This window comes from Hetaerina americana, unplaced genomic scaffold (genome assembly GCF_022747635.1).
Source record: "Hetaerina americana unplaced genomic scaffold, ioHetAmer1.1.p SCAF_20, whole genome shotgun sequence".
In the NCBI taxonomy this organism is placed as follows: Eukaryota; Metazoa; Arthropoda; class Insecta; order Odonata; family Calopterygidae; genus Hetaerina; species Hetaerina americana.
Window position 1 is genome coordinate 793,971 of NW_027286764.1, and position 19,896 is coordinate 813,866.

The 19,896-nt window shown below is 38.4% G+C and overlaps 1 protein-coding gene across 5 annotated transcripts in view; it reads right to left on the minus strand.

Moving 5' to 3' along the window:
- Positions 1 to 19,896, minus strand: part of ZnT63C (zinc transporter 63C) — a 111,465-nt gene that overhangs the window by 15,887 nt on the left and 75,682 nt on the right. For all 5 annotated transcript variants that reach the window (XM_071586084.1, XM_071586085.1, XM_071586086.1 and 2 more), the window contains 4 exons: positions 12,629 to 12,873; positions 10,706 to 10,830; positions 6,454 to 6,551; positions 4,268 to 4,642 (listed from right to left, as the gene is read on the minus strand). In XM_071586084.1, coding sequence (XP_071442185.1) covers positions 4,268 to 4,642; positions 6,454 to 6,551; positions 10,706 to 10,830; positions 12,629 to 12,805 — 775 coding nt within the window. In that variant the 5' untranslated portion in view covers positions 12,806 to 12,873. The remainder of the gene's footprint in view (positions 1 to 4,267; positions 4,643 to 6,453; positions 6,552 to 10,705; positions 10,831 to 12,628; positions 12,874 to 19,896) is intronic.

Below are 19,896 nucleotides of genomic sequence, written 5' to 3' on the forward strand. Positions count from 1 at the left end.
ATCACATTGAACCAACATGAAAGTTTATTGGAGCCAAACAGCATTTCATTCAATCATTTAGCTTGCTTGCTTGCTGGTTTTCTTTCACTTGGATGACACATTATTGAACATAGTTATTTTTCATATAGAAAAAGTACAAGCATGAGTTGATATTTTCCCGAAGCAGGATTGCTGTGAAATCTTCACAGGTCTTCCACTGGGTGGTCAGGGTACAGGGTTTCATCTACCAGTTTTTTGATGGTTAACTCCGCCATTGTCCCAAGATGTTGGTAATCAAGGTCATTGACCCCAGACATTAACATACTGAGGATGATGACAGAGTTAACCACCAAAATGTCAACTGCTGAAACCTTAACCACCCAGGGGAAAACCCATAAAGACTTAAGCAAAGAAAAAGTTTCCAGTGAAAGAGGAAATTCTTCAAAAACAGAATTTATTATTAAAGTTTAATGATCAAATTTGAAAAATTCATAGTAACTTTAATTAATGTTACATACAACAAGTATCATTGATCGCAGCAGCCCAGGGATAGAGCGTTTAGACCACTGACCGGAGGGCCCGGATTCGTCTCTGGCCACCTACAGCTCCACCCAAGCTATGTGATTTTTTGGGTAGCAGATCTACCGGGGAAACCATAACCACCAGAGGGAAAGGAACAGGCCCCCCGCCCCACTTATGTGTGAAGTCCACACGTAGTATATGGCTTAGTTCTGGGTTAACTCTAATATCACCTATCAAACCGACCTTTGGGTTGATTATTGTGTTTATGGTTTCATAACAAGCATCATTAGCAAATGAAACAGTTTTGGATGAGATGCTGGTGGGTTGCCATTGGAGGTCTCACAGTCAAAAGGTGTTAGAAAGGGGAATGTGCCCTTGCTGCTCAGCTCGTCAAGATGATATGCTATGGTGTACAAATTTCTAGTGTAGTGCAACAGGGGACTTCATATATGAAGGAATAAAGCAGAACCTCAAGCAAAAAGCATAATTTGTACTAGAATCTTTCTTGTCAAGCAAAACAATCATTTTGTGACCAATCTTTTTGCAAATAAATTAATTTAAAATATGATATGCATTCCTTGCTGAAAAAAAAATAAATTATGCCCAAGGTTTAGAATCGTGGATCACGTTCACCTTTTCTTCTATTGAAGAATGAAGCCACCGGGAATGCGAACTCGATTTGTGAAAGCAAAAAAGAATCGAAATAAACTGTTAATTAATTATTATACGTACACATTTCCTTTTTACTATAAAGCTGTCAAAAGGCATTTGTTTACACCAACGCTTTAAAATTTGATAAAAATGTGACACAGAATGATCATTAAAGAAATTTGTGGCGGGCATCACAACTGCCTCATTAGGATGATGCATCTTTACACACAGAACGATGTAATATTATTTCATGACCTTCACATCACATTTAGCCTGCTGTTTTGGACGTAACACTTCTTGGAGGCTTATGGAGTTTTTGAATGGTAAAACAAGTAAGGGTTTAATTTTCAGATTGCCACTTGCATTTGAGCAAAATAGCAGTGGGAGACAGCCATTCATTATTGCCTTTTGGTCGGCCAATGCATTATCTTCGGCTGTTAGAAGTATAGGTTTGCTTCGGCATCTTCTTCTCTAAGAGCATCGTCTATTCACAATTAAAAAGCATGTTGTAGCAAGTAAGCCTCAGAATCATCGAGCTTTTTTTAAGCCACCAATGAAGTTCTCTGCTGCCTTTGACTCAGAGTTTGCTGTTTCACCTATGCCTGACAATGCTGGGGATGATGGTACTTTTCCTTAACTTCTCAAACCACACATAGCTCCCCTTAAATACTTGTCGATGATTGTTGATCATGACATCTTATTAAGGTCAGCAAAAATCCCTTTCCTTTTCTCACTAATTATATTCTCGTTAATGGTGCTGCATTGCAATTGCTTTTTGGTAATGCATATGAGAAGCAACCTTTCAATACCCTCAAGTATACATAACCGCTGCGTAGATACTCTTGTAGATGCTCTATTGGAAGCATTTATCTCCTCAGTCTTGTCCGTGCTCTTGGAGAAAAGGCCAATCGTTGAAGAGACCGATTGTTGATGCGCATACTAGATCAGCCACGCCCACACCTTATCCCCGATTTTCAATGATTTTACTTTTCATTTCTATGGTTATTTTTATTCTCTAATGGCTTTCTTCTTGTGGATTTTTCTCTTGGGTCATTTTTAAAATATGCGCAAAATATTATTGAACTTTGCTCAAAGAAATCACAAATAGATACATGTATGTCTGAACATATATTTGGAAAAATGTGTGATCGCTATAATGCTAGCAGAACAAGCGTTTGAGAGACACTGGAGTAGCAGGCACGCAATCATTCTGGGAATTCCCCTCTTCTCGTCACTCGCTATGAGAAAATTTGCTTAATAAGTGAGCCAATATTCATGCAAATTACTTGTTGTGCAAGGAGCTAGTTAAGCAAGGTTTCACTGTATTTCATTTCATCTGGGACATATCAAGTACCACGGAGCACAGATGTGGTTCAACAATCATAAATAACACTTGGTCATACATCAAACACCCAGGCAGTTCATATATCGAAGAGCAGCAAATGTAGAGTTTGGATAATTAGCAAGATCATCCGGGCTTTGCCACTAGGCTAGGCCCTCTAACACCTTCAACAATGTTTCCATCATTCACTCACTCATCATCATCTTGAGGGGAATACTGCCTCCCCAAAGCCGCTCCCTCTACACACAGAGCACTTCAAATTCTCTACTTGAGAATAAGGAGAGCTGTTTCCAGAACCAACCCCCAGCAACTCTGATTGTTTTGGTCAATAACCAAAAAATGTCCGCTTGAATATACCCTCTCACTAGAGATCAAGTGTCTTCTGATTGGTCTGCAGAACGTTCATCACTTTTTCAGCCCCTAACTGACTCACTTTTTTCTTTTTTACTGGCTATGTTTCAGTATAGTTTTTCATGCACTGCCTTGAAGACAACGAACAAAGACTTCCATCAAAAAATCAGCAGAGGTGGAGGACCTAACCCAGGGATAGTAATATTTCACTGATATGATATGCCAGGAAAGCACCAAACATTTAGAATTTGCATATTTAACACTAAATATAGAAAGTTAAAAGAAAATATAAGAAGTCATACAACTTCAACACCATTATGAAATTAAACGATTCCATTTCATATTTACACCTCTACAGGACTAACACTGTTGACTTCAGAGCACCAAATGGCTGAATAGATTGTTCCAAATTCAATGCAACATTGGCTACAGAACCATCCCAGGTAAGTCTCAAAGTGTAGATCCAGAAATAGTTTCTCACAGAAAGCGCACAGTGCAAGTCCATGATCATGCTGACCGATGCCTGTTTTATTATTTCTATCCATTCTTATCTTAGGAATGTGTTCACCTTCATAACATGTACTTCTATCTCAACAGTAATTGCTAATGCCGTTTAATGTATGAAAACAAAGTACATTGATAGGTTTTTGGTCCATGGAACTTGATTGCGTTTCTTGAAGTTTTTACTGCAATTATGTTAGTTTTTGTTTGATCATTCATTTCTCTGTCACAACTCAAGGGTCCATCATTTAACAGGTGATGAAAAACTGATCGTAGCACTTTTCCACTTAATAAAATTTATTTATGACCGGGTTTTGATGCATTACATCATCATTCATTATGTTCAACTTCCACCACATCATGCCTGAAGCTACTCAATTTATTCATCAGGTAAATTAAATACCAGTTAGAGGTTAATAACAGATTGTACACCTTGCAACCGGTGCTCACTACATGCTAATCTCATGTTTGAACAGGTAGATGGTTTCACAAACCATAGCTTCAAATCGATATTTTTTGGATGAGACCTTTTTCATTTCGGTGCATTGCCCCCGATTTACAAAAAAATGAACAACCTAAGGCGAACACACCCACTTGGAAGCCCCTTGGCTTCCATAAATCAGACTATTTCCTTCTTTGATCTTTTAAGAGTTTCACAGGGATATCACCATTTTTCCAAGTTTTAAACAAATCCTGCTGTATCATGTCTAAATTTGATGGAATGTTAGTTCCAGCCCTTAAAATTTGGGCTTAAAAGGATTGGGCAGAAGAGGGGAATGACTGAGGGTAAGAACCCCTGGGTAATCCAATGCACCATGCTACTCTTACCTCTACTCTCTCCCCACAAGAGGGAGCAGCGCTTGTGCGTGTGTGTGTAAATTCATGCATGTACGTGTGCGCGCATCGATGCTCAGCACTTACACAAAGGCCAAACTGAACGAAGGATGATGATCACCATGAGCACACTGAGCGCTGGGTCGATGTAATATCTGTACCGCCACTTGGTGAGCCACACCACAGCAGCAGAACAAATGACTATCACTGACCCAAGGGCATCCGCCAGGACGTGCAGGAAAACCCCACGCATGTTCATCTGCGAGGCACCGGCAACACCCCCCCGGTCACTGCTCTCACAGTGACCGTGGTGCGCGCCATTGGCTGAGGGGGGTGCCGGTGGGTGGAATCCTTCATCATTCTCGTTGTCGTCTCGACCCCCACTGGCGGCAACAAGCTGTGACAGTCGATTGTGCCCATGGGAGAGGCCTCCGTGGGAATGGGTGTGGACGCTGCCATGCTCTGCATCGTCACGGCGAGGTGGCAGCAGGGAGAAAAAAGCAAAGGGGCATCAATCACTCTTGATACAACGCCACATTCAAAGTATACACAACATTCATGACCTTTATTTGAGGCTTCAACTTTTAGCACCTTTCGATAGCTATCATTGGACTTTGTGACCCAAAAAATATTTTTCACCGACTCATCCTCAAGTTAAAAGGAAGATATTCGATAAAATTTTAAAAATACTGTAAATTTGAGATCCAGGTCTAATGTATACATCAAATTAAAAAAATATCTAGCTTATATTATGCCAGAGGTGTTCAATTCTTCAACCTACTGTCAGTGATATTTAGGGAAAAGAGTATTCCAACAGTTAAATTTATTAGGGCAAAGAAATTATCAGGCAATATTCTCCTTGCAAGAAAAAGCAAGCAGATAAGAGAAGAGTGAGATTTCAAGAAACTGACTGTTTGTTCTGCCTTGTGATTGTTAAAGCACCAAGAAAATCTTTTGAATGGCATTAGAATATTTTATATTAACCCTCTTAGTGCGGCGGGGATTTCAGGGGTACTAGTGAGAAGTGCGAAGTGTAATTTAAGAAAATGTATCACCTTAGGAAAAAAAACATTATGAAGTTATTTGTTTAGATATCCATATGCAGTTTTTTTTATTTTAAAATATAATATTGTAGTTAATAATGATGTAATACATTTACATCATCTGAATAATAAATGTAATTATTACAGTATCATAAATTTGAATAATATTTTTTTAGCAATAATATTTCGATTTTTAGACACAAAACTAATATTTTTTTAAAAACATTTTTCAATTAAACTACGATATTTAAATATAATAAAGAATCAAAAAGACATGTAGAAAATATTATAAATAAATAAAGAAAAACCAGTGAGTTACAAATTATTTTGTCAGCCTCTGCATAGTTCGATTTTGTTGAAAAGGCTGATCTCACCGAGTCAAATTGGGACTTTTCCCCTTTCCTTGAGACTGCGGCAATGTGCTTACAATCGAAAGGCAGAAAAAAACTAAGTTCTAACTCACAGAGAACTGCTGACAATGTAATCCATTACACAGGGCGCAATTGATTAGATACGATGGACGGCAAGAGAAACCAAAATGATTACAAAGCATTGCTCTCATTTCCATCGTCTCAACAAAGTCTGAATAAGCAGGTATATATCAACACCACGACACCACAACACATTCAAGAGATTACAGATGAAAACAGATTAGTAGCCTTTCAGTGTCTTTTCATAGTGGAAAGACTACTCAGAAAAAAAAACGAGCAAACAATTAGGCAGAGCTTCCCGACATGTACAAAACTGAACGAAAAATTATGGTAAGAATTAAACTTTTTTAAAAGCATTTGAAATTGCTAATAAAAAATTTTAAAAATAGTTACGTAATTCTATGGAATTCAACCTATCGATAGCACAAAAACCATAAATTATTAAAGAAAAAACCATAAGTTACAACGATTTAAACAAAAGCCTACGCAAGAGCCGATATATCGGCCCGCCGCACTTTTCGCCAGGGATACGAAAGCCGATATATCGGCCCGCCGCACTAAGAGGGTTAATACACCAGTTCATTACTGGAAGCATTTGTTAGAAAAAAGTTCCTTGATAAATTTCTCAGAAGGAAACATATTTCTGCAACACACCCTGGCATAAAACCAATTGTTACAGAGATGGAAATGATCCAATTATCACAAGGAAATGAAACATGTGCTTAATGTCATCACAAGGGAGGCAAGAATTTAGTCTGGGCTGACCAGTCAGAATTGTGCAACGCATGCAGGCACTTACCATGAAAAAGACATAAACCGATGATATTCACCAAAAGTCCAAGAGCTCCCACTATTACAATGAGGACTGGCTCATGAATAACCTCAACCTCTATAAACCTGAAAGAAATTATCACTCAATAAATGAATGGTAATATAAACAAATTAAAATATAAACTTCACAGATCAAATTTGGCCTACGGAAGCCATTTACTACCATCATATATACTTTTCAATAAATATGGGTGGTTCAAAAAGTGCTTAGGAAAAAAATAGAAAATCAAATTATTTTGAGCTGATTTTCTTCTATTTCTCTGCACAATCTTCTTCTACCTCTATTCACTTTTCCACATTTTTTAGGCCCAACAAAAATCACGATTACGGACGGTCCTTAAGAGAGGCATCTGGAATGGCGACGACCTCTTAAGTTCCGCCAAACCATTTTGTCAAGTTTGGAATTAAAAAAAAGTCACTGAAGGCCAAATCTGGTGAATATGGTAGATGCTGTGATATATAATTCAAACTCTAATTCCATAATTTTTACCATTGAAAAGGCACAGCTGTGCCCGTGAGTAGTCTTGATGAAAGACTGTTTTTTCCTTTGCCAAATGAGGATGTTTTTTCTCGATTTTTTCACACAACCAGTTCACTAATGATAAATTTATCAATTCTCCTTTTTACAAATAATAAATGCACATTATTTTACGAGCATCCCAAAACACCACGGCCATCATTTGGTCGGCCAATTGCACCACCTTCGCCATCAACAGAGACAAACAAGCTTTTACAATCCCATTGTTGAGGCAGTTCCTTTCTCTCTAGAGTGTGTATCCATGTTAAGTCCCAAGGTTATGTATCCATTATGTCATGGTTAGGCACAGATTTAGGAGAGGTGTGATAAATTCGCAGTTTCCCGAGAGTGGCGGCCTATGACCACAATTTAGTAGTTATGAAAGATAGCATCCGATTGAGAAAGAAAAGGCAGGGGTGGCGGGTAAGGAAATGGGATGTAGAAGCATTAAATGGATTGACAATGAAGGAGTACCAGTAGGCTGTAGAGAAAACCATGAGTGATGGAGAGGAACTGCGTGCCATCAAGGTAAAGTGGAAATTAAAAAAAAGGGGGATATCAATAATGAAAGAAAGTAGGTCGTCGATGGACAAAAGTTTCAAATAAACATCTTGTCTCTCCTAACAAAACACAACCCAACATCCAACACTACAGCAAGCCCCTCTTCATCTTCGCATACTTCCTTCTTCCCGTCCAACATCCGTATCCTTTTCCTGCCCCTTCCTCGTTTGCCTAGCATTCTTCCCTCTATCACAGTCTTCAACATCCCACTCCCGATCAATATGCTTCGCATCCATTTTTCTTGCCTCATTTTGATTTCTCCCAACAATCCCAACTCCTCACCCACCATACTTTGCATTTCCTCATTTGTTTTCTTTTCCATTCATTTCACCTTCTCCATTCTCCTCCACACCCACATTTCAAAAGCCTCCAATCTACACACATCATCCTGCCTCGGCGATCATGTTTCCGTGCCGTACATAGCTACGCTCCATATCAAAGTTTTAACGAGCCTTTTCTCAACATCCTCACTAAACATCCCTGCCATCAATATCCCTCCTCCTTGTGAAAGCTTCTTTGCCAAATGATATTCTTTTCTTCATGTCCATACTACTTTGACCATTTTGGCCAAAAATTCTAGCTAAGTTTGTAATCTGTTTCACCTGCTCTAGTTTAGGCCCTCCCATTTTAATGTTTAACTTATCCTTTCTCTTTCAGGAAAACCACATAAACCCCTCTTTTACTTTCTTATCCCATATCTGCACTGAATATCCAATTCACTCAGTAATGCTTGCAACCCCTTGTCTGACTGGCACCCTAAAGCTTGGTCATCAGCAAACCTGATTTTATGGATTCCCCACTGACGATCATTTCTATCTCCCGTTCTTCCCATGCCTCTTTAATCATTTCCTCCACATATACGTTAAACAGCACTGATGATAATGGACAACCCTGCCTTACTCCTCTTCCTAACACTGCCCATCCAGACTCCCCCTTCCCCACTAGCACATGAGCAGTCTGAGACATGTACAGGTTGCGGATTAGCCTTTTGTCCCTCCAATCTATTCCTATTTTCTGCAATATACTCATTAGTTTTTCCCAATTCACTCTATCAAACGCTTATTGAAATCTATAAAACAGACAAATGCGTCCTGTTGTATTCTATATTCCTCTTGATTAGTGATCTCATTACTGCAATGGCATCATGCTTACCTCTCCCCTTCGTAAACCCACAACGATCATCCCCAAAGTAATATTTGCAATTCTCGCTATCCCTTTGTTGATGATCCTGGGAACCATTTTAGCTGCGAGGGAAATAAAACTTATTTTTCAGTAGTCCTCATCACATGATATAGCCTTTACCTTTTTGGAATAGGAACTAACACTGATCTAACAAACTCTTCCTGCCAGAATCCTATCTCATAAATGCTATGAATTATCCCGTAAAAACTCATCCTCCCACTATTTCGAAGTCTTCCAGTAGTTCTGCAGGAATGCTCTCTACCCCCACAGCCTTATTTCATTTCATTTCCCTTAATGCCCTTTCTATCTCATCATCGAGTATGCCTGGACCTAAGCTATCTTCATCTACGTCATGCTCTCTTTCTGTGTCTAAGCTTGTTGGCCTAAGTTCTTTACTATTTAGTTCTTCTATATATATTCTCCTTCTCTCATCTCATCTCTCTTACATATTTTCTGTTTCAAATATTATTATACCGGACTTATCTCTAACTGTTAACACGTATATTCCCCTTTTACTTCTAAATAGTGTTTTAACCTTGCTGCATAACTCACCAATTTCACCCTTCCTCTGCAAACTTTCCATATCCTCACACTGTGTCTTCCACCATGCTTCTTTTGCTTTATTTGTTGCCCATCTCAATTTATTATTTAACTCTTTGTGCTTCCTTCTGCCTAACTCTGTATTTACATTCTTCTAATTCCTTCTCTCGTCTACCTTTCTAATCATCTCTTTAGTGATCCATGGTTTCCTTGTCCTTTTCCTATATACAGTTCCTAGTTTTTTTTGCAGCTATTGATACCTTTTTCATATTCCCATTTTTCCTTGATAATATTCAGCTCCTTTCCCTCTCTCATGATTTTCTATAGAGCCATCTGATAATCCTTCCTTGTCAATCCAGCCAATTCTTTTAAATTCCATTTCCTAACCCATCACCCTTGACTTATCTTTTCAATCGAATGCTACATTTCATAAATACCGAATTATGATCCAAGTCTACATGCACTCCCAGGAAACTGCAAATTGATCACAGCATTCCTAAATCTGTGCCTAGCCATAATATAATCTAACTGATGCCTTTCTGAGTCACCTGGCATTTTCCAATTATACCTACAACTTTTGTGGTGTCTAAACCAAGTGTTGGTAATGATAAACTCCTGTCTCCTGCAGAACTCAGTTGCTTTTTCCCTACAGTCATCCCTTGTACTTAAAGCATAGTCCTCCACCTCATCACCATCTCTTCCTTCACCTAACATTGTATTCCAATCCCCCATCACTATCAAAAGCTTCCCTGCAGCAACACACACAATTATGTCCTCTAACTGATCGTATATCCTATCGACTCCTTCCTCCATAAGATAGGTTGATGGCATGTATACCTGAACAACGACCAAGTTTGTCGGTTCTGCTTTTATCTCTACTAGTAATATTCTATCTGTTTTTTATTGTAGATGTATGTTGACTACACTTCTCCCTACCTTTAAATGGTTTCTTGTCCTTTTCCTGTTAACAGTTCCTATAGTTTCTTTTGTGGCTTTCGATATCCCCTTCTGGATATATTCCCATTTTAATGCATCCCATATTACATTACACTTGCAACAATTGTAGTTACCTGCATAACTTAAATATATTATTATTATTAAATGAGTAGAAATCTATTCAGTGGCAATTACAGTTAAGTAAGCATAATTTAACAATGCAGACATACGTAATGATTCCAATATAATGATAGAGTGGTTTTACATGTGTTTGGATGCTACTTTTTTACTTTCTCACATAAAATTCAACAGTCAAGACATTTAATATGCACTTCCATGCATGTTCCTTTTTAGCTAAACCAACAATATTTGTTACATCTCTTCCAAATGCCACAGGTGACTGACAGTCTTGAATTAGAATTTTAGATGATACAGGCTGATGAGCTAAAGAAATATGTGGGACACACAGGCAGAGCCCACCTACCTCTTGCATGCCTCAACCATGATGGAGAAGCAGAGGGCAACAAGGAAGACCGCATTCACCAGAGCGCCCAACACCTCCGCCCGTGCCCAACCAAATGTGTTCTTGGACCATTTTTTAGGTGACATCTGCAAAAGAAAGTCCCCATGAGTGCATGAGGAAACACACAAGCTTCTACAGCCTCTCCCTCCCCAAACGAGCACTCTAGCTTGGAATGCAACTCACTCCACTTATGTGGGCAGCCGAAGGAACAGCGGGGGAGGGAGGACAACATGCAGCACTTGGAACGTGAGATATTGGAGCAAGGAGCAGTTTACAGAAGAATGGAAAGGTTGAAACAAATGATCAGATTCTATAGCCTACACCACAAATCAATTCAATAATTACAAACTTTACACCATGATACCTAAAATACTGCTGGGGGACAAGGTAGTCCAGGGATAGAGTGTTAGACTACCGACTGGAAATCCAGTTATCGATTCCTGGTCAACCTCCTCCTTGGGAAACCTCAGTTACACCCAAGCTATGTGATTTTTTTGGTACCAGATCTTCCTGGGAAACCATAGCCGACACAAGGAAAGGTACCCCTAACCTGCTAAATGTTTGAATTTCACATTCAATCAATCTTAGAACTGGGTGAACACTACCATCACCTAACAAACCAAACTTCGGGTAGATTAATGTGTTCACAGTTTCATGAATTTGCCCAAAACACCTATGTTTCCCTCTCCAATTATGCATGCTGACTTTCAAATATCAACCTGGAGTTGGATTCTAAGCATACTGCACCATGGAACTAATTTATACAAATATTGTCATATTGTGCTCATTTCCTCCTAAATAACCAAAACCCATTCATCAAATAAAACCCAATTAAAAAAATTAACCCTAAGGTTGGTTTGGTAGGTGACTGTAGAGTCCGCCCAGTACCTAGCCTGATGGTGTGCGAAATTCACACATTAGTAGAGTAGGCCAGGTCCTTTCTCTGTGCTGCCTATTGCCTGGTACCCAAAAAATCATACCACTCGGGTGGAGCCGATGGTTTCCAGGGGGGTGCCTGGGGATCGAACCTGCATCCCCAGGTCAGAAGTCCAATGCACTTCCCCTTGACTCCCACGTAACTCATTTTATTCTGAATCTGTCTCTCCACAACATTAATTCTAGTTTCAAGAGAGCATTAATAAGCTCAAAAAATAAAGATTCTCATGTCAAACAATCATAATTTTGTAACCAAAACCACAGTACGCACACTATTTTTTATTGAAAGATAATTCTTCATTTGGAGATAGAAATTCAAAAGAGAGTCAATGAACTCTGTATTGATGTTTTGCTTCACGTATGATAACAATATAACGACAACTGAATGAGGTGCGATGTGTCATGTCTCTGAATAAAGCGGAATTGTTTGTCCAGGATAGAGAAAATGCATGCCATCAATTCCGATTTTTCAAGATTTTCTAGGAATCAATCTGCTTTGTGGCCATAGTAATTTAATAGCATCCTTGATGGAACATCAGGAGGATCATTAGGTTACTTTTAACTCTGCAAAACATCAATGAAAAATGATCTCTACAAACTGAATCATTCACTAGGCAATAAGGCAGCTAGGATCTCATCTCCCGGAATCGGGAAAGCAGAGGATTTTCATTGTCAGCTTTCTTTAAGACCTTCTATTTGTATCATTCTTATATCATTATAATTGTTATTATTTTTATACACTTTTCATTTAAAATTTTTCATTTTTGCAGGTGTTTTACTCGATTCCACCTCACATCACCCAACTAATACACCTTACGCACTGTATTTTTGTAATATTCATCTTTGGGCAAATGAACATTTATTATTATTATTCCAGGGGAATGACTTGGCTTGAGCGGTGGAACAAGCTTCATGATATAGAATTTAATAAGAGACAGAGTCACTCACTCGTATTGACAAAAAGGCTACACCTAGTGCTGCCACGTCACTTAACATGTGAAAACTGTCAGCAACCAATGCCATGGAATTGGTGACATATCCAACAATAATTTCCACTAAGAAGAAGAATGTGGTCAGGCACAACATGGACACCAGCCGGCATTTTTTCCCTGTGTATCGCCCCATTGTCTCAGGAGACTAATCTGCTGCTATGACCCAAAAGGGAAGCCACTAATACTCAGCGACAGCAGGTCCTGAAAGACATAATGGATAAGAAGAGGTTATTAGCAACCAAACTCTAATTATTACAGTGGTTAGAATGGAAAAATAATAGAAATAATTAATTGGATAACCACAGGACTATTAGGTATCAATATTTGTGGAGTCTATGGGTGGGGAAAGTATCGAAGGAGATGATTAAGGGTCAGGGGGCCAAATCAATCACCCCCAAGCCCACTTAAACGACACCCCTTCCCATCCCCATATTCCTACCAGATGTGCCACCCTTCATCACACATTACTCATCCTTAAGCCAGCACCCAAAAGCATTTAATATAGGCAAATCTTTAACTAGACCCAGACTTTACCTCCCGATTCCTCCGAGGAGGCATCATCTCCAGCACAACCCCTTAGTTCCCCTTACCTGCCTTCCCACCCACACACACCCTTTGACCTCTCATCAAAATTAACCAATATTAATCATTACATTGCACATAGCAATTATCAACAACTTGCGATTGTTGATATTTATTAATCAACAAAGCAGAGGTGAAAACACAATTTTTAAAATTAATATTCCATAGTACATACAACCATCTTCTTCAATAGGTGTGATATGTCACATCTGGGCCACATGGATACCATTAATCTTACAGCAATTTCTTGAAAAAACACAAGAAGTTAGTGTAAAAGGCCCACCTTAATATACTATTGGCATTTGAATTTCACATTTTCTCTGGATCTTATTGCTAGATATAATGTCTATGATCACCCATCAAACCCAAATCCTGATTTTCTATGGTTTGTGTATTTCTAGGTCTACTGCTTTTGACTCTCCCTCGCTGCAACGCTCCCTCGGTGGACTACCACATTGCCCTCACTTCAAAGTGCACTAACAGTTAAATAAAGCAAACTCTCCGTAATCTATTTGCAAATGGCTACATGATGGATGCATGAATAATCCAAAAACATGACAACCAAAATACGTGGAAAATATATTCGTGACGAACAGATATGCATTTCATAAGCAACATGGACCGCCGCAGTACAGGTACTTTTGACCATCATATGACATGTTCTCCCTCCCTATGGACTACAACTGTGACAAGGTGGCAGGGATTGTTTGGTCTGACAACACCTAGAGCTGTACTGGTGGGAGCAAAAATAATTGCTCCTGGTAGGGTCACCCATGCCAGATAGGTCGAAGGTGAAAGGTAGTCCCCGCAGTGTTGGTTCCTCAGTGAGGTGGCTGCAAAGACATGACCCCAATGAGGTGGCCATAGTGTTATGGTTTCACGTTTAAAACACTATTGAAGAAGGCAACGAGAAACCACCTCAATTATTATTCCCAAGTTTAAATTATGCACAGGACACTGGCAATTATGAGACATGGCCAAATTGGCTGTGTGTTGTGCCTGGCAGCGGGAGAGGCAAGGATTCCGCGGTGGTCATCTCATGAAAGCCTTGCAAAGCAAAACCGACAGCTGCAGTGAAGAAGACGTAGAAAGACACCGAATTAGTAATAATTGGAACTTGGAATGCTAGGACAATGTTGAGGACAAGAAAATTAGAGAATATTAAGTGAGAGATGGAGAGAGGAAATATAGATATTTTAGGTCTATGCGAGGTGCGATGGAAGGATGGCGGTGATTACTGGAGTGATAATTATAGAATAATATACAGCGGATGGGATGAGAGCCAATGAGGGGTTGCCATAATATTGAATGCAGGGGTAGGATATATGATCAGTTAAGAGGACATAATCACAGAGGGGAAACATTTGAAAGTGATGAGGATTGGAATAAATGGTAGGAGAAGGAAGAGACGGTAGTGATGTACAGAACTACAGTTTAGGTATAAGGAATGACCGCAGAGAAAAAACAAGATAGTTCTGTAGGAGGCAGGCGTTAATCATAATAAACACTTGATATAGACACCACACAAGGTAGACATGGAAAATAGCTTGAAACTCAAGAGGGTATCAGTTAAACTGTATTATGCTTAAAAACAGATTTTGGAACATCAATTAATTTACACCATTTCTCAGGAGTGGATGCATACTCCAATCACAATTTAGTAATTATGAGCATCAGATTAAAAAAAAAAGGGAAAAATGGTTTAGGAAATGGAACATAGAAGCAGTGATATATATAAACTATAGATTACATATTACTTATTTTATTTATTTACATATATTTAAATTACATATCAGTTGTTTAAGCCGGAATTGACGCATAGTGACAATTCAAGGTATTCATTTACAGAATAGAACATATTATTTTTTAAGAGGTTAAACAGCTTTTTCTTGAAAACAGGTACTTTTGTTTCATATTTGATTTCATGGGGAAGTTTATTGAATAACCTTAAGCCCATTGCTTTGGGCCCATGAGCAGTATTGTGTGTCCTGACAAATGGTTGGTGCAGGTCATTGCAGGTCCTTGTATGGTGACTATGGTAATTGTGGTTGGACTTGTAATGGGAAATATTACCCTTTGCATGTAAGATGACATTAAATATATATATACAAGGTACTGGTAATAAACCAAGTCTTTTGAAGAGAGGTTTACATGGTGCATCGCAAGGAGCATTGCCCATAATACATATAATCCTCTTTAGGATTTTGAAGATTATGCCCACATGGGGAGAGGAACCCCAGGAGAGGATACTGAAAGTAACACGAGAATAAAATTCACCATAGTAAATGGATAGAAGGACCTCTAAATTTACAGAATACCTAATGTTTCTAATAAGGAAGCATAGGGAGCTTAACTTGCTGCGTAATTTGAAAATGTGTTCCTCCCAAGACATGTTTTTCTGCAGGATTACTCCCAGGAATTTAGTACTGGAATTTTAGGGAATGCTCACACCTTCTACATCTACTGAGATTGCAGATGAAACTTTATTTTTATTAGTAAAATAAATCAGGCTGGACTTGTTTATATTGGGTTTTAGAAAGTTATGAAGACACCATGCATTGAAAATCTGAGCTACTTCGGCTGCTCTTTCTGTCAAACTGTCTACTGAGGAGGCTGATACAATGATATTTGTATCATCAGCATACAGTATGGGGTCTATCCGCTTAATGAACTTAAGATTGTCTGGGAGATCATTGATATAGATTAAAAATAAAATAGGACCAAGTATAGAACCCTGGGGAACACCCAGTGTTACTTCTCTACCAGGGGAAACAAATTTGGAGCCATTTCTTGAGAGCTCAACATACTGATGCCGTTCACTTAGATAAGATTCAATCCATTTGTAGGGCGTGCCTCTTATACCATAGCATTTCAGTTTATATAGGAGTAACTGATGATTGACAAAGTCAAAAGCTTTACTGAAATCGAAAAATAATTCTAAAGTTTCAGTTCTATTATCCAATCCTGAAAGTATTTGATTCACCATGTGATATGTGGCTGTTGTAGTGGACCTTGTTTTCCTAAATCCATGTTGAGATGTGAATAATAGCTTATATGTCTCAAGATATGATACAAGACGTCGATAAAAAACTATTTCAAATATTTTCCCCAGCTGGTTTAACAGGGATATTGGTCTATAAGAATTCATTGCCATTTTGCAACCTTTCCCTTTGTATATTGGCACAATTTATGCTGATTTAAGAGGGCTTGGGAAAATTCCAGTTTTTAGGGATTCATTAATTAAGGACAGCAGCTGATCCTTAATACAGGGCAATAATATAGCCTTAATAATATAGCATTAAACAACCTTTTTATGACTATCCCTGGGATGTCATCTAATCCAGGACTAAATTTGTTAGGTAATTTATTGATTATGTTGGTCAGTTCCATGGCTGAACATGGGAATATATATAATGAATGGCATGAGTTAGGAATTTGAGAATAATTAGCTGAATTGACTGAAACTGTGGGATTTTGATGGGATAGGTAAAATTCATTCAGAATGGAGGCCATTTTAGAGTAATCTGACATAGCATTACCAGCGGAGTCCTGCAGTTCAAGATCTTGTGCATTATGTGGACCCTTGGATTCGTTAATAATTTTCCAAATCTCTCTAGATTTATTGTCTGCATTGTCTGCATAAGTCTAAGGTTGTTGAAAGATTTTTTAGCACGCTGTAAGGTTTGGCGATAACTTTTCTTGAGTACTGAGTATTCCTGGCGATCTGCTGGATTTGATTTACTTTTGTAATACACTGCGGCATCTTTCATTTTCTTTGAAAGCCAGCGAATTTCATCAGAGACCCACTGACTTTTGTAGTTAACAGAAGAGCAGCTTTTGTTTTTTGTATGCTTCAGGACACGGGGAAAGCAGATTTCAAAGTAATGTAGATAGGCGGAATAGAAATATTCAAAGCTAAGGTCAAAGGACTTCAAGGAAAACAAATCGGACCACTCATGGGAATTTAATAAGTCACAAAAGGCGATCATATCCTGATCAGAGAAATACCTTCTGTAGTATTTTTTACTTTCTTTGGATGTAGACAGCAATTGTAGAAAGAAGTGGGTAGTGATCTGATAGGTGGGAATTAATGGTATTTGTTTGTACTAGTTCAAGGTCGATATTAGTTAGGACATTATCTAAAACTGTTTGCGAACTAGCACTCACTCTAGTAGGTTCACTGTTGGTAGCATTGATGTTGAATGACGTTAGTAAATCCATGAATTCCTTTTTAGCTTTAGAATCTACTATAAAAATGGCGGAAGAATGTGGAAAAATGATGAAAAAGAATGCGGAATGGCAAAAGATGCAGTGTGAGGAAATGGAAAGTTTACAGAGATAGGGTGAAATTAGAGCGATTATACAAGAAGTAAAAAGGGAAAATCTGTGATAACAATCAAAGATAAGTCAGATAAAATTCAATTTGAACCAGAGAACATTCAAGAGTTATGGAAGGAATATATAATGGAACTGTATGGTAAAGGCATTAGGCCTGCAAAGCTAGACAGAAAGAGAATATGACGTAGATGGGGACAGCTTAGGCCTGGGTTTACTCAATGCTGAGATAGGGCATTATGGGAATAGAAGTCAAACAAGGGGTACAGAGCATTCCAGCAGAACTAATTAAAATCTCAGGGAACAAGTAAGATGAAGAGTTTTTATGGAATAATTCGTAGTATTTATGAGGAAGAGATTTTTCCGGAAGACTTTGTGAGATCAGAGTCAATTCCTATTCCAAAAAAGAGAAAAGCAGCAATATATAAGGATTACAATTCAATTAGTTTAATTTTGCATGCAGCTAAAGTGGTTCTCAGGATCATCAACAGAAGGATGGAAAGCAGGACATATGAATAGTTTAGGGATGATCAATTCTGATTCAGGAAAGGGAGAGGCATGGCTGATGCCATTGCAATAATTAGGTCAAAAATAAAGAGGAACATAGAATACAATCAGGATGTATTTGTCTGTCTTGCAGATTTCAAAAAAGTGAAGGAATTGATGAATCTATTGCAGAAAATAGGGTAGATTGGAAGGATAGGAGACTTATCCAAAACCAGTACATGTCTCAGACTGCACAGGTGCAAGTGGGGGATGGAGAGTCCATTGGGCTGTGTTAGGAAGAGGACTACAGGGTTGTCCATTATCACCTGTTTTGTTCAAAGTGTATAAGGAGGAACTGATTAAAGAGACATGGGAAGAACTAGAAATTGGAATGACAGACAGGGGGGGAATTCGTAAAATCAGTTAGTTTGGTGGATGACCAAGCTTTGGTTTGTCAGTCAGCCATGAGGTATACAAACTCTGCTGAGTGCATTGAAAAGTTGATGCAATAGGTAAGCGATGATTATTAAAGTAAATAAAACAAGGGTCATGTGGTTTTTGAGAAAGATCTACGAAGAGAAGGCTAAGCTAAACATTAAAATAGGAGAGCAAATACTAGAGAAGGTAAACTCTTTGAATGTGGAACAGTTTAAGCACTCATTTGGCGGGGCCATCTTTGAGGGTCGAGGCACACCTGAGGAAGGTTCTGAGAGGAAACTTTTCCTTGCTAATGGATATTTACCACATCCGCCACTCCTGTGGATGCCAGTTTGAAACCAATTGAAAGGGAAGTGTGAGATCTTACAAAATATTTGATTAGTACTAAATGCTACTGAAGGCAAACAAACTCAAAGTATGCATTTACATTTTCTAATCAGGGCAAAGATCTACGGTTTGATAATGCACACCACCACAGTATAATTTAATGAACCTGAAGGTTGATTTAACAGTAACAATGTGACAAAAATAAAAACACAAAAATTTGTTGACTGCAGAATATACTTTACTAATGATGGCTCATGACTCAACAAAGTCAGTCTTCTTGCAAGAAAGATAAACACCATGAACATGATAAAAAAAGCATTAATTATTTACTGTGAGTGCAAAAGCTTCATAACTATCTCATGAGATAAGTAAAAAACTGAAAAAGGAATACAGCAAAATTTCAATTCTTTCCTTTGCGCATTCCCAACCACAATTCGAAAAAACAAGACAAAAAATTAGCTGGAATTCAGCTCACATGGTAGGCTTCTTTTTATGTCAATTTCAAATGTCAAAAAGCCAAATGATAAGTAGTCTGGACTTGTTAATGTACACAATAAATGACTATTACTGCTATTATCATCAACTATTTCTGCTCACAAGCATAAGTTTTCAGGACTTACAGTTCCTTAAATTTTATAACCCATGATAAAACTCACATAAGTGAAATACAACTACATTGTTTAAAAAGAGATCTAGCAGGAATTATGCCAAGACAGCTCCCTATTCTTGAGAAATACTCAAATCAATATCAACAGGACCTCAAATTATTGTGAAATAAGGGACTATGAATGCATAACTCCCATTCTAACCTCAAGTGAATACTGAAACTGCAGCTTAAGTGTGGGTTTGAGTGGGCTACGGGACAGTATTCAATCAAAAAGCTTACCTTTGAAAGGTAGGATATTCTCGATAATTAAACTAAGTACCCAGCAAAAATAAGAACCATGGGAAATTCAACAATCAAACCCAGGAGAAGTACCGGCCAGGTATTGGCCAAGCTGCTATGTTCCCAGGGGGTTTCTGCAACAATATCCTCACAGAAGACAAATCAAAGCT